The sequence below is a fragment of the Eumetopias jubatus genome, unplaced genomic scaffold (genome assembly GCF_037043125.1).
Source record: "Eumetopias jubatus isolate StellerSeaLion01/CBP00866 unplaced genomic scaffold, mEumJub1_p1.0 scaffold_11, whole genome shotgun sequence".
Classification (NCBI taxonomy): Eukaryota; Metazoa; Chordata; class Mammalia; order Carnivora; family Otariidae; genus Eumetopias; species Eumetopias jubatus.
The window spans coordinates 95,768,045-95,789,450 of NW_028274817.1; the positions used below are offsets into that span (position 1 = coordinate 95,768,045).

Sequence of the window (21,406 nt, forward strand, 5' to 3'; positions counted from 1 at the left end):
AGCTTCAACTCCAGCACAATTTCTGTAGCCAATTTCACCGTCACAGCAAGACCTTACCTTTCTCAAAGAGCACTTACTGTCTTTATCAGACAACTACTCTTTAAGAAGGAGTAATAACAGGTCCGCAAATTTCAGTACCGGCAATTTGGCACTTAAATTTAGTACATAGTTTAGATTATTATGCTATAGTATGTTGGTTATTTATAATGCAAAATATCCAATAATTGATATTTATGTACACTGAACTATCTCTTTAATTATATTATGAACATCCTATTAGTACAGATAATCTCTTTAAAATTTTAGTATTTCACAGAGCCTGGGACAGAGCTAGATATTGCAGTCCATGTGTTACCTGTTTTATTTGCAGATTTAATTCCTTGAGACAGGGTCAATTTAGCTTGAGTTTCTGGAATCTGAGGAATGTAGATTTTCTTGGGGATATCAAAATGTTCTGGAAGGCTCAGTTCTGCTGTGTATAAAATGGACTTAGGCTTCTTTAGCTTTGAGGTACTAAAGAGCATACAAGTCTGCAAATAAACAGAGTAAAATTGGAATGTAATTCTCTTAGCCTTTACCTCCAAAACACACACACAAAAGCATTATGTATTTAGAGCCCACATTTGGGAAAAAAATCCACCAAGGGATTGAATATTTTCTTTTTTTTTTTAAGATTTTATTTATTTATTTGACAGAGAGAGACACAGCGAGAGAGGGAACACAAGCAGGGGGAGTGGGAGAAGGAGAAGCAGGCTTCCCCCGGAGCAGGGAGCCCCTTGTGGGGCTCGATCCCAGGACCCTGGGATCATGACCTGAGCCGAAGGCAGATGCTTAACGACTGAGCCACCCAGGCACCCCTGTTCATTTCTTTAGAGACATTAATATTTGATTGGTGGAAGATAGCACTAACATGTTTTACAGAATCAGTGGAATCATCCTTTATTAACAGATACTCAGTGTCCCATTCTCTAATCCTTTCAATGTTGAGGAATTCATTGCTTCAGGGAAAAACCAGTTCCACTGGTGAATAGCACTGAGAAAGTGCTTCCCTCCTTCAGTTGATCCCTGTGTTCCTTAACATCTAACCCATCAGTTCTAGTTCTTATCAGAAGCAGTTAGTCCCCTCTCTTTTCCTAATGACAATTTTGTAAATATATGTGTGCATATGTGTGTGTGTACATATGTAGATGTATAAAATTAGGTCCTGCCCTTCCACAGACATCCAAACATACCTTTTATTTTTTTTTTAATTTCTTTTCTTCCTCCCCCCATCCCAAATATACCTTTTAAATAGGTTTGATATGTTTAGTCCCTTCAACCACTACTTAAATACTGTGGGTTACAACAACTCATCATCATGCAAATGCTCCTCAACACCCAATCTAGTTCAATATTGTCCTTCCTAAAATGGAACGCTGAAGAGAAAGCCAGTTCTCTAAGTGTGAACCAAGGAATGCAAAGCCCAGAGGTAAGCAATCATTTATTTTTATCTGGATGCTCTATTGCCAACCACAGAGTACAGCCCAATGGTTAGACCAAGCACTCTTGAAAGCAGACTGCCTGCATTTATAACCCAACTCTAAGTAAGCTTGGCCAGGCTATTAACCAAAGCTACGAAGTCTTCATTTGTAAAATATAGGCAATAATAGTACACGCTACCTATCCAAGGTGTGAATATTTAAAGTGAAAACAAAACCCAGGTCCTTGGAGCATATTTTGATAAATGTTGGCTATTAGTATCATCATTGTCATCATCATCATCTTGATTGTGGTCATAGTATCATTACTCAACAAAAACAAATGTTAGTGCCATTAGCAATTTTCTCACTCACTGGGTTTGTTATCTACAAAATCCACAAGTATTTTTTTCCCACAAAGTAACATTTTGCAACTACTTTATTTTGGTAATTAAAATCATGTAAATTAAAAAACTTAAATTAATTCATTTATATTTATCATTGCTTGTATTTGGTTCATTTTTCTAGTCACTACGAACAAATTATCTATTCACATCAACAACCAGCTCTTTAACCTAAATGTATATCATCTGCCTTCTATATCTTCACATCATTAAGTCATGATATATTGACATAGACTCTCTTCTTGGCCAAACTCTAGTCAGGCTCTTCCAACCCCTCGTCTCAAGTAGACCTCAACCTTGGCCTACAATAACTGCAGATTTTCATCACAAATGATTTTGTCTACTCCCTTCACACACACACACACACACACACACACACACACACACACTCTAAGAGACTTGAACAAATGCTGACTTAGTTTCTAACAGCTCAAGGCCATATCCCTAGGATGATCCCAGATCCCCTTAAAGTACCTACCTGAGAGAGCTCAGTGCTGCCAAGAGAATATACTGTTTGTTCCAGCCAAAACCCAGTGACAGGAAGATAGGCCCCTAAACCCCCTCTTATTAGAGCAGTTACTTTAGAAAGCTTGCTATTATAAATCCTTTCTCTCTCTTCCTTTCTTTCTTCCACCCCTACCCACTGCACCCTCCCCCTCTTTCTCTCTCCTTTTTAAGATGTAAGTTTTCTGTGACCCAGAACTGTCTTCTCAAGGACATTAGAATGCAAACATTCAAGGAGATAATGATCCCAGCCAAGTAGGTACCTTGTTCTATCTTTCATCACTACCTCCAGTCATAAAGATCACAGAAGTTTGTTTCTCCTGCAGATAAGCATCACTTAACAAATCCAGATCACACTGACCAACCCCCTCCCACTTAAGAATGTCCACTTCCCAGATTCTGCTCATTAATTATTAACTTCCCAGCTCATTATCCCTCCTTATTTCTCATCCTCCCTTTAAAACGACCAGTTCCTCCTGTACAAATTTCAGTTTAGTTCATGCTGGATCCTTCTCCCTGTTGCAACAGTTACTGAATAAAGTCTATCCTTATGGCTTTAACTAGTATCCAGCTTTGTTTATCTTTAACAGTATCAATAGGATTACTTCATGATTTAGAGTGCACTTAAGTTATACAAATACAAAAAACATTTTCTTTACCCTTCTGAATCCTCACAAAGGAGATCTTTTAGGCTTCCTTTTTTAAACATATTAAATTTCAAAATTTCAATGATTTTTCCTACCACTTATCCCAGAGTATATAGCATGGCTTTTAAAACATAAACTGGAAAAGTTAATAGAAAAGAGAAGGAAACTACCCTGAAGTTCTGAATCTTTCCAGTATCACTGAGTATATGATTAGAGTTGATTTATTAATGGTCAGAAGAATATGAATTCAATAAATGAGTGCTAAGTGGTGAAGTGTCAGAAACTCATGCTCTTGACAAAAGATCCTGTCTTTCCCAGTATAAAGTAGATACATCATTTCTATTACTCTATAAATATTTAAAAAATTCAAATTCCACAGGGTTGTGTACCAAAAACAAACAAACAAACCAATTAGTCAGCTGTGTCACCTTTCTTTGGTAGAAAAGTGATTACATTTATTCAAATAGATTTAGTTCTAAACAGATTTATCTCAAGGGTGATTTTAGATTTTGTTATGTAGTTATTTTACGCTATAACTGAGCATTCTAGGCTTTCATTTATTCCATTATACAATTTCATGGTAGTAGACCAAGAAGTGAACATATGATCTGGAGACAATGCTGGCGAAGGAAAAGAGTAATGGACGAGGGGGGCAAAAACTTGGGTCCATATCTTTTCTGTCACAAATCAGTGGTGTGATCCTAGGCTACCATCTTACTATTTTGGGGTCTTGGTTTGCAGGTCTGTAAGTGTAAGAGCTTGGACTATGTGTCTCTGAGTGTCTTTGATTTCTTTTCTCAGCTTTAAAATACAATGATGTCTCTACCATGATCTGGGCTGTAATTGCTACCCTGTTGTTAAGGGCAACATAAGTCTTTTTATACCTCAGTCATTTCATTTTTTGTATTACAAGTGTAATTCTACCTTCTCTACATTTCTCCATGGGGTCATTGAAATAATCTGGAAAAGTGCACATAAAAGCATATTGGAAAAATGGTGTAAAATACTATACAGGGAGAGAGTACTTTTAAAATTAATTTTGTTTACTGTTCTGCAAAAATAATCAGCATTATTGGATTTCAAGAGTGCATTGATAATTGCTACTTGAAAAGAACCCTTTATGATAGATGTATATGAGCACAATAAGATGCATCTGTGAGTTCTGATTTGCTGCAGCTGGTTTTCCTAAACTAGTACATTCAACCCTTCTATAGTTGTTTTGTGCATTTGGAAAGTTTTTGCTGAAATCGAAAAATGTGTGATAGTCACAGAATTCAAAGAAAATAGTAATCTTCAGGTAAAAAAACTTATAATTTCTAAATTTAGAGACTATTTAAAACATTTCAATTTTAATTTTAAAGAAGCCGAGGTTTTTTTTCATAAATTATGATGATGATGATTGTTTTTGTTGCTGTTATTTCCACCAACCAATCAAGAAGTACACACATACAGATACCCATCCTGCAAATGTGGGAGGTAAACAAGAATAAGTAAACAAGACGACTGTGGCTGTGAAAAATCAGGCTCTGAGGCAAGCTGGATAGACACGAAGACCTCAGGTTTAAAGTATTATTTGTTTGTTCGGGCACATGTTCAATTCAATTAAAACAGTGGGACAGAGCACCTGTCACACACAAGACAATAAGAACTAAAAAACACATGACAAAAATTGTCCATTTCTAGGCATTCACAATTCTAGAGGAACAGGGAAATATAAAAATAAATATTATACAAAACATAATTTGGTAGATACAATAATAAACACAAAGAGTGTGCTGGGTTTTGGAGACAGTTGAAAGAAGAGTGAGAAAAATAGAAAGTGTATATATGCATAAATAATAGAAAGTGGATCCATTGACAAAATCCATCTTCCTCCAACATTTCTCATTTGAATAAAATATTTTGATAAGAGGTAAGAATGAAGAAGATAAATTTTTAATTTTTTTTAAGGTTTATTTATTTGAGAGAGAGAGAGCAGGGGGGAGGGGCAAAGGGAGAGGGAGAGAGAGAATCTCAAGCCGATTCCCTGCTGAGCACAGAGCCCGAAGGGGGCTCGATCCCATGAACCTGAGATCATGACCTCAGCCAAAATCAAGAGTCTGACGTTTAACCAACTGAGCTGCCCAGGTGGCCCTGAAGAAAATAAATTTAAAAGTAAAGAGAGAGAGTGAGTGCACTATGATAGGGTTAAAGTTTGAAAAGTCCACATATCAAACATTTCTATTGTAATACCATACTGAAAGCTGAACAAAAACCTTCCCAAATTCATTGCTCCGTCATAGAAGTAAGCCTGTTGGTATGAGCTAAAGAGAGCCCTCAACTTCTTGAATGCATAGTGTAGATGGGTCAGTCCAGAGGGCATCAGAGCCTTAGGCCTTGATATTTTTGAACTAATCAGAACTTAAGAGTCCAAGTCATCCATAAAATATCATCATTAAATATTAGGGATTTGTGCATAGACTGTACTGATTGTAGCATTCTAACAAAAAAAGAAATCATCCCTACAATGCTGAGTATTTGTTGTAATATATGTAAGGTAATATATGAAGGTAAATCTCAAACAAGGATGAAAACATTTACCATTTGTTCCTATACTGATCAAAGATTTAGTGACTACCTTTGGCATAGTACACTTTTCTAGGCACTGGTGATATGAAAGTTAACTAAACAAATATCTCTTCACAAATTCCCTTGCTGTAGACAGACAATGAGTAAGCAAACAAATATATTCCTCTCAGGTGATAAATGCTATCTATAGAGAAAGTTGAAGGAAATTTAGGATTCAGAAAGTGCCTGGTAGAGGTAAGCAATGCTTTTTAAAAAGTACGTAAGATTTTTAAGAAAATACAAAAAATATAAGCATAACCTCATTGGTAGCATTCTAGCAGGCCTGAAGTAATTGAGGGAAGTAGCGTCTAATATCTAGGGAAAATTAACCACAGAAGGGCACAGGGCATGGGGAGCATGCATTGGGATTTTTAGATGAGCAAGGAGGCCTGTGCTGAGGGAGTGACATGAATGAATGGGCTTCAGTGGAGAAGGTGAGATCAGGGAAGAGATGGGACTGACCGGGGAGGGCGGGGGGGGGGGTGTTGAGGACCGTCCTAAGGATGAGGACCGTCCTAAGGATGTTGGGTTTTATTCTGAATGAGCTGAAAAGCCAACAGAGGAATCTGTGCAGGGGAGCAACGTGACCAGGTTTCCATTTTAAAAGAATTGCTTTGGTGGCTCTCTGGAGGCTAGACTATACCTTACTTCATTTATACAATAGAGTTCAAGATAGAATAATTAGAGTCCATAGTAATAACAAGAACAATAATGCTGCACATATAGAGAGCACTTATTTATATGCCAGGCAAAGTGGTAAGCATTTTACATAATTATCTCATTTAGATTCCATCAATTACCGTATCTTCAGATTAAAAATATAAAAATTGAAGATTGAGGATTTTGAAGTAACCAGCCCACAGTCACACAGGTAGACAGTGTCAGGGTCTGGATGCTCAGCCTGGTAGTCTGACCCTGGGGACGAGCCTCTTTGGATGCAAAGAATATCCTGGACAACTTTTAGAACATGTCCCTCCCCCACCCCCTTCCAGAGATTTGTATTTAATTATTCTAGAATGGGGCTTGGGTACTACTATTATTTTAAGTTCTCCAGGGCATTCTAATGTGTAGTTAGAAGTGGAGGCAACCATGAATTCAGCGGCTACACTGTAATGCCTAAATGTACTAGCATGCTATGTTACCACTAATTTAGTTCCACTACTAAAATTAGCAGTCCTGCTAACATGAGGAGAACGCTTTGCTTGAGACTTATTATTTAATGAGGTAGAAAGAAGAAAATCTACTGAGCTGTCTTCCTGAGGAATACCAGCATTCATCATTTTTCCATGTAAAAGGTTATGATTAAGTGACAACTCTGTATGATTCTACAACGACAATCATTTCAGTGCATCATGTGTCCTGCATTCTCACCTCAATCTTGGTCAGCCCCAGGAGGGCGATGGCCACACGAACACTGCTGCTCTCCAGGGTGCCTGTGATCAACCGTCGCTCATACTCTATATCTGACATCTGCTGCTGGGCCGCCAAGGCCAAGGCCTTTTCCTTGGCTTCATTAGTCAGTGGCAACTTAAGGTCCACATCCAAGATTTGACGGAGCTCACATTTCAAATACAGAACTGGATTTTCCTTACTCAACACTAGGGGAAGCAAAAAGATTCATGACTGCCAGGATCATTTATGCCCTCGACAACCTTATCCGGAATGGACTTGGAAGGTTTGAAACAGAAAACTGCAGTTGTGGCCTTCATTAACCAGAGTAACACGGGTAATTCATTTCCAGTAGCCCTAGTTCAGTAATTCAAGAGTAAGTCTTCAGGAATTAAGGTGATTTTGCTGGTATTCTCTAAGAAGAATGCTCAAAGAATGCTCCAAAGAACTAAAAGAGTTCTTTCGCAGAAATATCAACATATTCAAACATTAAGTGATCATTGTGCTATCAGCGATTAGAAGGTAAGGGAGGTAAAAATAAATGTAAAGACATGTGTCAGGTGATGGTAAGAACTGTCATTTTCTTTCACTAACAACCTTACACTTCAGAATGAGGGTACAAGTTCAGGGTACAAGTTCAGTTAATATATTATAATATATAGAATTTGAGAGTAGAACCATTTCCAAATTATTTGGGCAACTAAAAATTTGCTGAGTAAATATTTTGCATGCCAAATTTCAATATTCATCTGAAGAATGAAAAATAAGGATTTAAAAAAAAAATCACCATTGACATTTTCTTAATTGTTAAACTGGGGCTGTATTCCATGGATGCTGACATAATAAAGTTAAAAGGGAGCCTTCCAAAAGCCTTCCAAGTTTTTACTGGAAAAACTTGCCAGGAGAACGCTTGGATGGCTATATGAAGAACAACCCCATCCTTCAACATTTTAAATGAAATAAAACATACTCTACCTTCCTCTGGCGAAGTGCTGTAGTCAAGTGGAGCTGAAGAATCATTTGGGAGAAAGGAGGAAGGCAAGGGGATCATACCTTTTCCTTCCACAACGTAAATTAATTCTCCAATCTAAAACACAACCACACAATATTAAAAAAAAGCTCAGAAAAAATTAGGATCTTTCTGCTATAAGAAAAAATCTGTACACTATAACAACATCCATGCAGTGTGCATTGCTAAGCAACTATAAGCCCTAAGTGAGGAGTGAAAGGTAAGGCTGAAATCTAGCCCTCCCCCAGTGTGGGGGAAACTTTGTATGCAACCAGAGCTGGGAGGTGGATTAAGAAGGCCCCAGGATGGCCCTGAGGGCAGTTGATCTTTGTAGCTGTAAATATCCTTGGTAGACTGCTAACTTAAATCACATAAACAATCAAGAAAGAAAGAAATATTTTTTTTCCTTCATTCTGTAATGTATTTTTGGAGAGGAGTGACATCACTTTTGCATGACGACTGAGTCCCCAAACGTCTATATTTTAAAATGCAGATTTTCAAAATGAGCATATGAGGGTCTGCAGATCTTTTAGAATAAGTAATTAGGCAAGAAATACAAAAGACTAAACAGAGAGTGAAAATTAAAGTGGGGTCAACGCAAGGGCAGCAACATGATATGGGGAAAGATTAACAGAGGTTGAAAGGCTTGGTTTCAATTCTGGTACTGCCATTTACCAGCTACTAACCCTCAGGCAAGTTTAGTCAATCTCTGACTTTCAGTTTTGGCCTCTGTAAAACAGGATGATCAAAAAAACAAGTTCATTTTAGAAATCTAGAGATTAAATGAAAAGGAAGGGGAGAGAGGGAGTCTCAAAAGACATAAGATCCCAATGGATGAATATTTAGATCTTGATTCTGAAGGGAAGCAGAAAATGTCACCCCAGAATATGTTGCTTTGGTATACTGATAATTTTGAGTCGTAGGCACTTGAAAGACAGCAAATGCAAGGAGAGGCTTTCTTTGAACTTGCCTTATCTGCCTAAAGACAGACCCTCCAAAAGAAACTCATGTATCATAAATTCCCTCCCTGAGGATTTCATCAACCAAGGACTGACTCATCAGAAGAGACTAGAAGTTTACACTGTACACTGACAAACTTTGTCACAGAGTATTGTGTCTCCCATCTATTTTTCTAAGAATCCATTCATCTTTCCTAAAAAATCATTTACTCTCCTCTAAGTGACCAACGTCCCTTTCTCCCTTTTCCCTATTAAGATGGCATTAAAGCCTGAATTCTAAATCACTTTGAGGAGTTACTCATTGTTCCTTGGGTACCTCTCATGTATATAGGAAGTATACATGTTAATAAATGTGTTTTTTTCATGTTAATCTGTCTTTTATTACAGGAGTCTCAGCCAATAATTCAGAAGGGTAGAGGAAAAACTATTTTTCCTCCTCTACAATTCAAACAAAAACACTTAAAAGAAAATGACAGAAAAAACGTGCAATCATGAGACAATCAGGAAAATACGAACAATGCCTGATTGTTTGATGCTATGAAAAAAAATTTACAATATTTTTAGTAATAACAGTATCATGATTATGTTAAAAAACCGAAGTCTTTTTGTTGTAGAGATGCTTACTAAATTATTTGTGGATAAAATTATGTGATGATTGGGAGCTGCTTCATTATAATGATGAAATAATTTTGGCCATGCACTGTTGAAGCTGGGAGAAGGATACAGGGGGCATATATTGCAGTTTTATTTCTAGAAATGTATTTTATATTTTTCATAATAAAGTCTTTTTTAAAAAAATGCTTACATCTTTAGAAGTAGAATGATAGTAAAGATGTGGCGAGAACTAAATGAGGTAATACATATCAGGAACCTAACCCTTTGCCTGGCACTTACCAGGCACATAAGAGATTCGTCTAAATGGAGAGGGACCATCTGTTGAGAGCAGGGCTTCCCATTCGTGACATATAAATCACCTAAAGATATTGTGAAAAATGCAGGTCTGACTCAAGAAATCTGGAGTAGGACCAAGACTTGAAAGGATCAATGAAAATGAGCATTGGCAAATTTAGAGCTAAGCCATACAATGGAGAATCTTCTGCCAGAATGACCTTGTGACAGGCATGCATCTCACTTACTAGGAAAGCAAAAGGAAACAAACTTAGCTTCCAAGTTGGGACTACTAGTTTGAACTGTCCCACCATCTTAGAACAATATTAACCATATGTTTGAGAGACTATTCCAGAGGCAGCACACATAAATGATATAAAAGGAAACTGCATAATAAAAATACATATACCATGATATTGTAGATATCCTAGGTAACATGTGAAATGGCAAAAACTGAAAATTAATCTGGAAACAATATAAGAATAATCAATTTCTGATCATGAGGTCAATTTATTTATAGTTTCACTATCCCTCCCTGATTGAGATTTGTTTACAATAAAATTAACTGTCATCTACTCTCATATGATAATGTTCCATAGAATTTTATTAATTATGACTCACAATTATCTTCAGTTCATGCTGAAAAAAGAAATATGGAAAACTTTGAATGTTTTGAATTGTTTAGCATTTAATTCCATGCACTCTGGTAATAAACAGTATATTATAGAAAACTTTCATATAGTAATTTTTCTGAAGCAACCTGGTACTTTGCAAACATAAATCCAAGCTACCCATCTGAAATGGGTTTTCTGTGTGTACATGGTTTACTACAAATACAGCTAAGTGATTAATACTAATGACATGAAATTTTCAATGATAATCGAAGTACAAAGACTCAACAGAGACCAGAGAAAACAATATATTAAGTTTTACTTTTACCTTTTTCTCATTTTAATTTTTATCTAAAAAAACAGTCATTTAACCCAAAATATAATATTCATAAGAAATTAGACTCAGTGAGTATAGGGTTACCAAAGTACATATTTTCTTAAATGTATGCCTGATCTATAGCTTGTCTTCTCAATGAAAATGAATACCAACTCATGGAAGTTGATACAAAAGGAGCAAACTGCTATTTGCCAGAATATTTCCCTTAAATATACATTATAAAAAGCCTCCTAACCATGGATTAGCCAACTAAAATATCAGTAACTAAAACTCCATTCAACTCCATTTAATTCCACATCTTACACAGACGACATATTATCGTTTCCCAAAAAATTATTTTGTCTAACTTGTTCACTTTCAGTGTTCTTTTTTTATTAAAAAAAATATATAATTGAAAAAAATGCCTGTCAGAAAATTGTTCAGGAAAATCAACTGTGGTATCATCTAATTATTTCCCTCTACTTTTCTTGCAATAAAATCAGACCAGGAAAGGAATACAAATGCAGTAAAGAACTCCCTTAAAGCAGAGAAGTCCTTTACATTCCAAGTCTGGAGGCCGTGACAAGGGAAATGAGATTATCTGACACATAACAGACACTTGTCAATGTGAGCTATTCTAACAGTCTATTAAATTTCCTTTCTGCCCTTAATTTCATATTCTACAGTCAGGATGTTTACTTGGATTTTTATTGTATTTTCCAGAAAGATGCCAAAGCCCATAGCCCATTGTCCATTGCAAGAAACCCTCACAAAAGATATTTTGTTCTTCCTGTGTATCTAGTTAAATGTAGTCCTCAAATAACACAGTCGAAAGCAAATTTACAAGACCAGCTGTTAATGACCCAGAAATAAGGAACACAATGAATCGGCAGAAAAGTTTTAATCCCCAGCTCTGCTACTAATGAGCTGGGTAACCTTGGACATGTCATGGATGACCTCCAGACATAAACAACCTTAATCTTAAAAAAAAAAAAGGATTTTAGAAAATCCCCATGTTGTTTCATAGGTCTTAAAATTCTACTTATTCTCTAATCTTGGGCCTAGATTTTGTTATGTTTTGTAATTTATTTGTTTGAACTGGCTGAACAATATTATATTACTTTGATGGCTAAACAGGTATGTGAGAGCTAAGCTAAAATTCTAAAATGTTAAATTCCATACACTAGAGAGAGATCATTAATCACTGTAGGTGGCTATTTGGCATTGCCATAATTATAATGTGAAACTGACCAGTGAGAATAATCACTGTTCTTTTAAAATATGATCTTTCATAGAATGAGTGTTCTAGGAGACTCGGTAAGGGTGAAAAGAAAATGTATAAAGAGATTTGTATGCTTGCACTAAAAAGTTCAACTTTCTTAACACAGTCTTTTTTTTTTTAAGATTTATTTTAGAGAGAGAGAGAGCAGGGGGAGGGGCAGAGAGAGAGAGAGAATCCTAAAGCAGACTCCCTGCTGAGCAGGGAGCTGGATGCCAGGGCTTGATCCCAGGACCCTGAGATCATTACCTGAGCAGAAATCAAGAGTCGGCTGCTTAACTGAGTGAGCCACCCAGGTGCCCCTAACACAATCTTAATTGCATTCCACAGACATTTTGAGAAAGCAACATATATTTAAATACCATAAAATATTAATTACTTAATAAAAAATATATGGCATATTGTAGGAAAACATCTCGTCAAATAACAGAAAGCTTGGCCTAGAATTTAGAAGTTACTGTGGCAATGATATTGACAATCTCTCTTTGTTTTTATCACTGTATTTCTCAGAAGTTTCTATTAAATTTTTTGCCATCAATTTGCTCTGCACATAAATGAAAATTTGCTTCAAGTGTGAACATCACACAAACTGTCATTAAGATTGATCTTTATATCAATATTCATTTTTGTGGTTCTCTCTTGTCCCCTTGCTCCTTCCCCCAAATCCAACATCATCTCCTCTTCTTGCACCACTACTTCTCACATGCTTCTCTGTCTTTACCGCTGGTATGCAAAAAGCAGAAGGCAGTAGAGAATGGAGATGTATGGAGTAGTATAATAGATTGCAAGAGTCTCTGAGCCAGTCTCTTGGTCTCCAGCTTCCTTCCCCAACTCTTAATCTATTCTCTGTTTTGGCTCCAGAGATGCTTTCTAAAACAAAGATGAAATCAGGTCATGCTTATACTCAATATCTTCCTGCTTTAAATAACAATAATTACCCTAATATAATAAAGTTATTCAACATAAAAATTTCACTGCCCTCCTCATTATCAGTCTGCCTTATCCATCCAATCAATTTTCTGTCACTTCCAACAAGCTTCTCTCAGAACTGGCAATTCAAGTGTCAGTGAAATTTCATGCTTAGCTGCTTGTCTCATGTTCTCAGAATCTTCTTGAGCACACTTCTCCCCTACCCAAACTCTGCTTTACTGGCAAATTTCCACTCACCCTCTTAACCGAACTCCTTTATGAGTCAATTGTCCCTACCTCTGCTATGATATAGATATGCATTTTCCCTTTATTCTAGACATGGCCACAATCTGGCTGACTGTGTTATAGAATTAATGGACATGTTTCAGGATATCGTGCACATAAGGAAAGATTATGTCTTGCAAGGGGCATCTTGTTGAGGGCATGGTTGTCCCAGCACAATGTGGCATCCACTGAAGGCAGGAATGCATTTTTATAATTCTTAGGAATGTGCCATACATTCAGCAAGCTTTCTTCATCCACCTGTAAGGAGTACCAGCTTCAAATAAGTACAACTTTCTGTGTGAGCTGGGCCAGCCTGATGCAAGCATGTCTTCTCCACAGAATGTGAATCCCCTTAGAACAGACTTCATGTCCTTTCTCTGTGTTCACTCTCTATATACCTACGGAACTGGCTTTATACTGTTGGTGAATCAAACTGTGCTGGGAGAAGTGAACACAATAATAAAATGAAATTATTGAGAATATAGCTTGAGGGTGTTAAGTTTTAAAACTTACAAGACTCATTCTCCATATTCTACAGTTTCCTTCAAGAATGAGAGAGTTCCAGACTAGCAACTAGCAGATACATCAGTTGTGGACATCAAATGCACAGCTTAGGGGCACCTGGGTGGCTCAGTTGGTTAAGCGTCTGCCTTTGGCTCGGGTCATGATCTCAGGGTCCTGGGATCAAGCCCCGCATCGGGCTCCCTGCTCCGCGGGAAGACTTCTTCTCCCTCTCCCACACCCCCTGCTTGTGTTCCCTCTCTTGCTGTGTCTCTCTCTGTCAAATAAATAAAATCTTTAAAAAAAAAAAAATTTCAAATGCACAGCTTAGTGATTATAGTCAACAATACTATGTTATAGACTTTGAAGTTGCTAAGGGACTAGATCTTAATTGTTCTCAACACAACAAAGAAATGATAATTGTGTGATGTGACAAAGGTGTTAGCTAACACTACTGGAGTAACCACATTGCAATGCATAAATGTATCAAACCAACATGCTACCTAAAAATTTATACAATGCTATCTGTCAGTTATATCTTAATTAAAAACAAAGGTTCATAAAATTGACATGGATTTGGGAAAATAGGAACTACTGTTCCCTTGTATTCCATATGTCATTTGAAAGGGTATCCCCTGGAGCTAAAATACTGGTATCCCAGAGGCATGTGGAATCTTTACAGACTAACTGTTAGGATCATTGATAAGAAACCCAGAGCCCCCCCCCCCCCCAAGAATAAATAACTACCATTGGGTACAAAATTCTCTTTAACAGATTTTCTTCTAATGTTTTTTTCTTGAAAAAGGCTGCAGTGCTTATGGCAGGATGATGATGGTTTCACAGAAAGGAGAGTGGGTGAAAGGGGAGAAGGCCCTGCAGCAGGGAGGGGGCTCAAACTATGTGTAACGTTGTGAACATTTACCACATTGATCTAGAGTTTTTTAAAGTTCACTTAACCTGCTCCCATATTGTACGCAGGCATCTTAAGATTAATAAATGTTTCAAAGTGTTTATGCGCCAAATGGGGTTTCATCTTCTGTTTCCCTGGGAACAACTCAGGGGTACCGGAAGGTGTGTACTTACCAAAACAACAGCAACAACAAAATATGCAGTGTAACAAACTGAATGAAAAATCAAAAGGTGAGTGAAATGTGGCTTGCCGTTAAAAATCATGGAAAAGAAAAGAAACCACCCTCAAATGATACTCAGTCCCTCCAGTTATAAAAATAACTTTCATAAAACTGAAATTGCTTTGCCTAAATGTAAAGATTTTAGAATAGCATACTTTAATCTTTTACCTTCATGTTCAATAAAATTAAACAAAAACCAGTAATTATTAAAGTCTACATGTTAACTATGATTGAAAAAAGTTGCACTTTGATTATAGAATATTCAAAAATATACATAATAGAGACTGCCAACTTAATCTCTGCATCAGCACAGACAGAAAGACACAAGAGGCTGAGGGAGAATGAAATGACGGACAGGGCAAAAAGTCAGATGAGTGGTCCCACTTATTCATGCAAATGTAAGGGAGACAGACAGACTGAGACACAATATATTAACAACTGGTAGCATGGAGCCTTAGACTAACTTGTTGGAGACCACAAATCCATAAGAAGGCCTTGCCTGCTCTTCTACCTGGGAGTGGGCGCCCTTGTTCTGCCAACTTTTTATTTGACTTGGCAAGGCTGAAATTCACTTTGGTGTATAGGGCCCCATTGGGGGAACTGGGCCAATTCCCATCAGTTGCTCGGGGATGCTGACTCCCATCCTGGCTTCCTCGAGTCAACAATACCTGGACTTTGGTTTTTATTTGTTCTAAGTTCTGTAGACAGAAAAGAACAATGAAGGACTGCAAGATAACGAAGTCTAGCCTGGTTCCATGAGCCTTCTTATGGCTCATGGGTTGGTAAAAGAGGACGGGTTAGGCCACAGCAAATGGTTGCAACTGGATGGAACCCAGTCTTAACGCAGGGCCCATGTCAAGGATCCCTGCCTGATGCCCTTGCCTCTCTTGCACGGATGATCCCAGAAGTGATGGGTGGTTTCCTATTTGGGAGCCGAGGACTACACAAAGCAGAGGGTCACACAGGCACGAAAGTATTATCTTTACTTACACAGCCCCTGGGGTTGTGTCAATACATCACTTTGTACTTTGCAGTGTGTGGGGGTCTGTCAAGCTCTCCTCTCAGAGAGGGCTGTTCTTCAGGGACCTGGTCATGTTTCTACTCCAGGTTTCCCCATTCAATCTGCCCCATCCACACATGAGCAAAAAGGCTGTTGGACTTCTTGCATTTGACAGTATGAATTTTTAGGGATTTTGGAGGTTTCCCCCTAAGCTAAGACTTTCTATGAACATTGATGGAAGTTTTGTAAACTGTTTGTGCTTTCAAGCAGCTATTACATAATTCATCTCATTTTTTTTTTATTTGAAAGTTCAAATGGAACAGCTAGAATGAAACAAATGGCCTTTCCCTGATAGCAGTGTTATAGAAATGTTTCTGTTTTACACATGGAAAGCTATCAAATTGAGGCCTAATTACTTTACAGTTTTCAACAGGTGGCTCTTAATGGCAAAGCAGTTATCATACATTTAATAAGAACAGGAGCTAACTAGGTGGACTTGGATGTTTGATTATCTATTTAAGCGTGTAATTGCATTTTTCAATATAATTAGCAATAAATTGAATGTGTAAATTAATAGATGTGTTTGCCCACATAAGTAATTGTAATTCAGTGCAATACTTTAGATTAAGGGCATTATTTCTTAGTTGATAGCAATATAATTTCATGATTACTGTTTTTCTTAAGATTTTTTTCTGACAGCAACAAAATATATGTACTCAAAAGACATGTTTTAATAAGCTGAGATTCCAAGTTAAGTATAATTATATTTTGATTAATTTAGACAAAATTTATGGAAGTAAATATTAATATTCCAATAGTTGAATTCAAATAATAAAGTCAGCCTCCATACTATGCTACTGAGAATTAACCCTAGCATTTTCTAGAGCTATATTATAAATTAATATAAAAAAGGAACTGATGTATTTGATTAAACTACTACTAGTCACACTATCATTACTATTTTTCAGAAATTTTCATATACAGGAATTCAGTAAAATCCTGGGCTCTCTTAGGGGAAATAAAAAACAGCATTTTTTCCCTCCTAAATGGCAATTTTAAGTAAACTATTCTTTACATATTTAATTGACTATATTATTTTTCATGTATAAATGATCCTATAGACACCAGGTCAATACAATACCTCTTTCCAATTACCATTATTTCATTGCGTATTCATTTAACACAGCACATAATTGATACAGAATCGATATCTTTGGGGATATCTTCTGGGTGTTATAAAGTCCCTCCTCAGGTCAACACAGGACAGTTTCTTTCTGGAAGGGGATAATACCATAAAACTTTTCCTCTAAAGCCTGTCTCTCTGCCTCTCTCCCTCCCTCTCTGTTCTTCCATCCCTCCTTTCCTTCTCTCTCTCTCCTTTGCTGATTTTATTTATTTATTTTTGTTTAAAGATTTTATTTATTTATTTGAGAGAGAGAGGGAGCACAAGCTGGGGGAGAGGCAGAGGGAGAGGGAGAAGCAGGCTCCCCGCTGAGCAGGGAGCCTGATGCGGGGCTTGATCCCAGGACCCTGAGATTATGACCTGAGCCGAAGGCAGACGCTTAACTGATTGAGCTACCCAGGCACCCCTGAGCCACCTAGGCACCCCATTTTCTGGCTTTAAAGAAGTAAGCTATATGGATGCCAGAGCCACTAGAAAATTAACTCTGCCAACAACTGAGAGAGCTGAGAAGCAGCTCCTTCCTCAGTGGAGCCTCTGAGGAGGATCCAGCACTGGCAGGTCCCTTGACTGAAGACTTAATAGACCTTAAACAGAGGACCCACCTAGGTCATGCCCAGACCTCTGATCCACGGAAAATGGCATGACATAATAAATGAGTATTGTTTGAAGCCCCTCAGTGTTTGGTAATTTGTTATGCAGCTACATAAAGTGAACACAGATCGAGCTGCAGCAAGGTTAGGCATGCCACTGATCTCTCCCGTGGGACTTCCTAAGGCAGCCATTATGAAGTTTACCCACAACTAGTGTAACCCTGCTTATTTGTGAGGATAAGCTCTTTGTTTAGCAACCAGAAGGCTGCAATTGCTGTCTACATTACTAGAGTCTGCAGCTGCCTTCAAGCCCCCTGTACTGGTTATTCCATTCAAGTGCCAGCCCATGATGAAGACACGTGCCACCATTCTGTTCTCACCTCTTTGCTGCTAAGGATGATGACACAGTAGCGCGTGTGCATGTCAAAGGGAAGAAACAAGAGCTCCAGGCTTGAAGTCCCTTTTACTTCCAGGTGAAGAGTATGTGTGGAGCAGAAGAACTCTCTGATGAAATTGGACTTAATTGCTACCAAAACATGAAGCAGAGCTTGTTTACATATCATTTCATAAGTGCTGTTCAAATAAAGCAGCTGTTTCAATTAGTGCTTCAAGTTTTGAAATAAATAAAAAAATGTTTAAAGCATTAGCACACCAAATTAGATGACACGTGCTTTTGTTAATAAAAGTTAACATTAACCCCATCTCAAGCCTGATATCACAAAAATGTGTAATTATGACCCTCTATTAAAGATTCCTTGAAAAGGGAACTTCACTAGTATTTAAAATTAGCCTCGATATACATATATAAATAGCAAAGTGGTCATCTAAGCATTTTCAACTTTTTTGGTCAACTATATTAATACTTTGCATAACAGGGTGTAACAGAAAACTTGAACTGGAAATAGAGGAATGTTTTACTTATATATACATATATATATATATACATATACATATATGTTTCTATCATTTCTGTTGGTTTTAAAATGTGTCTACAACTTCTTCAACACTGCCTTGAATGTGGTGATATGGTGGGGCAGTCTTAGTGACTTGATCCCAATGAATAGTATGCTAGAAAGCAGCAGTGTGACTTCTGACATTAGAGCAAACAATGTAATACAGTTTCTTCCTAATCATCCCTTTCTTGGCTCACTTGCTTTTAGAACCGAGTTGTCATCCTGTGAAGAAGCCTAGGCCACATGAAAAGCCACATGTAAGTGTCTAGGCCAACAGCCCCACCTGAAGTCCTAGCCAAAAGGTATTATCCATCAGATATGCGAGTCAGGAAGTCTTTGGGATGACTCCAGCCCCAGCCTCCATCTGACTGCAACTACATGAGGACGCTGAGCAAAAAGCATCTAGCTGAGGCCAGTCACTCCAGAAGTGTGGGAGATAATAATGCTAATACATTTTTATTGTTTAATGCCACTACATTTGGGGTGGTTTGTTCTGTAGCTAGAGATAACCAGAACATTCCTGTATCCATTTTCCTATCCACGTTCTATTCATATTTTCTAAATCTACAGTTATTTCATAAAACAAAGTAAACCTGTGTTCTCTGTGTAATTTTAAACATGGTGATACCTGTCACCTAAATAGGTTTAAACAGTTTAGAATAAGCCAAAAGAAACATAAAAGCCATTTATTTAAATACATTCATTGTATGGGTAAGGCAATTGGGACTCGAAGTAAAGAGAAAGATATAGAGTCCTCAAAGGGTCCCACTCTGCCAGCAATCCCCAGGGCTTGGCATTCTGTCTACTGTCATAACCATCTTTTGTTGAGTATTTCATTTACTGGTATGCTATCCACATTTTAAAAGTCAGACATGAAGACAAATGAAAGTTGTTTTTTTTTTTAAGATTTTATTTATTTATTTGAGAGAGAGAATGAGAGAGAGAGAGGACATGAGAGGGGGGAGGGTCAGAGGGAGAAGCAGACTCCCTGCCGAGCAGGGAGCCCAATGTGGGACTCGATCCCGGGACTCCAGGATCATGACCTGAGCCAAAGGCAGTCGCTTAACCAACTGAGCCACCCAGGTGCCCGACAAATGAGTTTTTATCTGAGGTACTCACAGGTTCTTAAGGCATTTGGGGAATGGCAACAACGCTCCACATTATCACTTTCAGGGCTATTCCCAGCATCACTGTCATAAGTAAATAGGAGAACAACATCAAAAACACAAATGAAACTCAAAAACAATTCTCTATCTTCATTAAATCTTATAGATCCTTAAAAATTATGGCTACCTACATGATATGCAAAGACCACAGATGTATTTCATATATCACCTTTATGTTTACATTGTTTCAGAAATTTTAAAAAAATGCAAAAAGCAAACTAACAATCATCTATATTTCCACCACTGTTTTATACAATTAAGTAAAAACAATTCCTTTTTACTTATGAATACTATGGAGAAATAAATATTTGGAAATAAAAAAACCCAAATCCTGAGGCCCAAAAGTAGTGGTCTCAACTTAGGACTATATAGGTATTCTCTCCAAAAGTGGTTCTAGAACGTGATTTCTTGAAAGAGTCTCTTCTTTGAGCTTATTGTTTCTGCATTTGCTTCTTTCTCATAAAGAGAGGAGATACGGGCAGCTGTTTAAGCTCTGGTTGCATTTCTGAAAATTAATTAGCAGACCACAGCCTGAAACAACTGCCTCCCTTGAAAGGTTCCATATCTTCCAGAACCCATCAATTTTCCCCCCCAAATGGCTCAATATTCATGATTACTTTGCTCAACAAGCTGGCAATTAGCACCTGGGCTCTCAGATATTGTTTCCCTGATTTTTTTTTCTGAAAATACAAAAACTCCATATTTTCTCACCTTGTCATATGCTTTTGCCTGAATTTGTTTTTTATTTATTTGAGAGAATGAGCAGTGGGGGGGGGGGGGCAGAGGGAGAGAGAGAGAGAGAGAGGCATACTCTCTGCTAAGCAGGAAGCCCGACAGGGGCAGGGGTGGGGTGGGGGTTGGGAGGTTTGATCCCAGGACCCTGTGATCATGACCTGAGGCAAAGGCAGAGGCTTAACCAACTGAGCCACCCAGGCGCCCCTTGCTTTTGTCTGAATTTGATGCTGTAAAAATATATGGACTATTTCCAAGTAAAATTCTAGCCATATTGATTCTTTTTCTCTACTGCCTTTTCTTTCTTTTTTTTTTTTTAAGATTTTATTTATTTATTTGACAGAGAGAGACACAACGAGAAAGGGAACACAAGCAGGGGGAAGTGGGAGAGGGAGAAGCAGGCTTCCCGTGGAGCAGGGAGCCCAAAGTGGGGCTAAATCCCAGGACCCTGGGATCATGACCTGAGCCGAAGGCAGACGCTTAACGACTGAGCCACCCAGGCGCCCCTCCACTGCCTTTTCTTGATACAACGTTCTTAATAAGGTTTACCGCATCTTATAATTATTCTCTGCTTTACTTCAATTCACAGACATTCTGATTAGCCGTTTTAGTATTTTATGTAATTTGAACATTTGACAGACACTTTAAGGCTATCAGAGACATACTAGATATTTTAGTATGGGGGAGACCATACAGAGAGTGGAAAAAACAACAAAGAATGCTTATTTCTCAAAGCATGGTTCCACTGCCATATCTGTAATGGAGCTCTGGGGAGAATGCCTGATTAAAATCCTCAGATAATTTCAGAACTTCATTTTGCTCAATACTCGCAATCTCCAGCCCTTCAGCCATTTTTTTTCATAATGAATAGAAAAGCAGAGCAATTT

The 21,406-nt window shown here is 37.7% G+C and overlaps 1 protein-coding gene across 3 annotated transcripts in view; it reads right to left on the bottom strand.

Annotated features, from left to right (window-relative positions):
- The window catches only part of CFAP47 (cilia and flagella associated protein 47), a 519,587-nt gene that overhangs the window by 211,693 nt on the left and 286,488 nt on the right, over positions 1–21,406 (bottom strand). For all 3 annotated transcript variants that reach the window (XM_088028500.1, XM_088028501.1, XM_088028499.1), the window contains exons 41-45: positions 19,741–19,811; positions 18,049–18,194; positions 7,984–8,095; positions 6,991–7,217; positions 356–530 (exon numbers count right to left, since the gene is read on the bottom strand). In XM_088028500.1, coding sequence (XP_087884626.1) covers positions 356–530; positions 6,991–7,217; positions 7,984–8,095; positions 18,049–18,194; positions 19,741–19,811 — 731 coding nt within the window. The remainder of the gene's footprint in view (positions 1–355; positions 531–6,990; positions 7,218–7,983; positions 8,096–18,048; positions 18,195–19,740; positions 19,812–21,406) is intronic.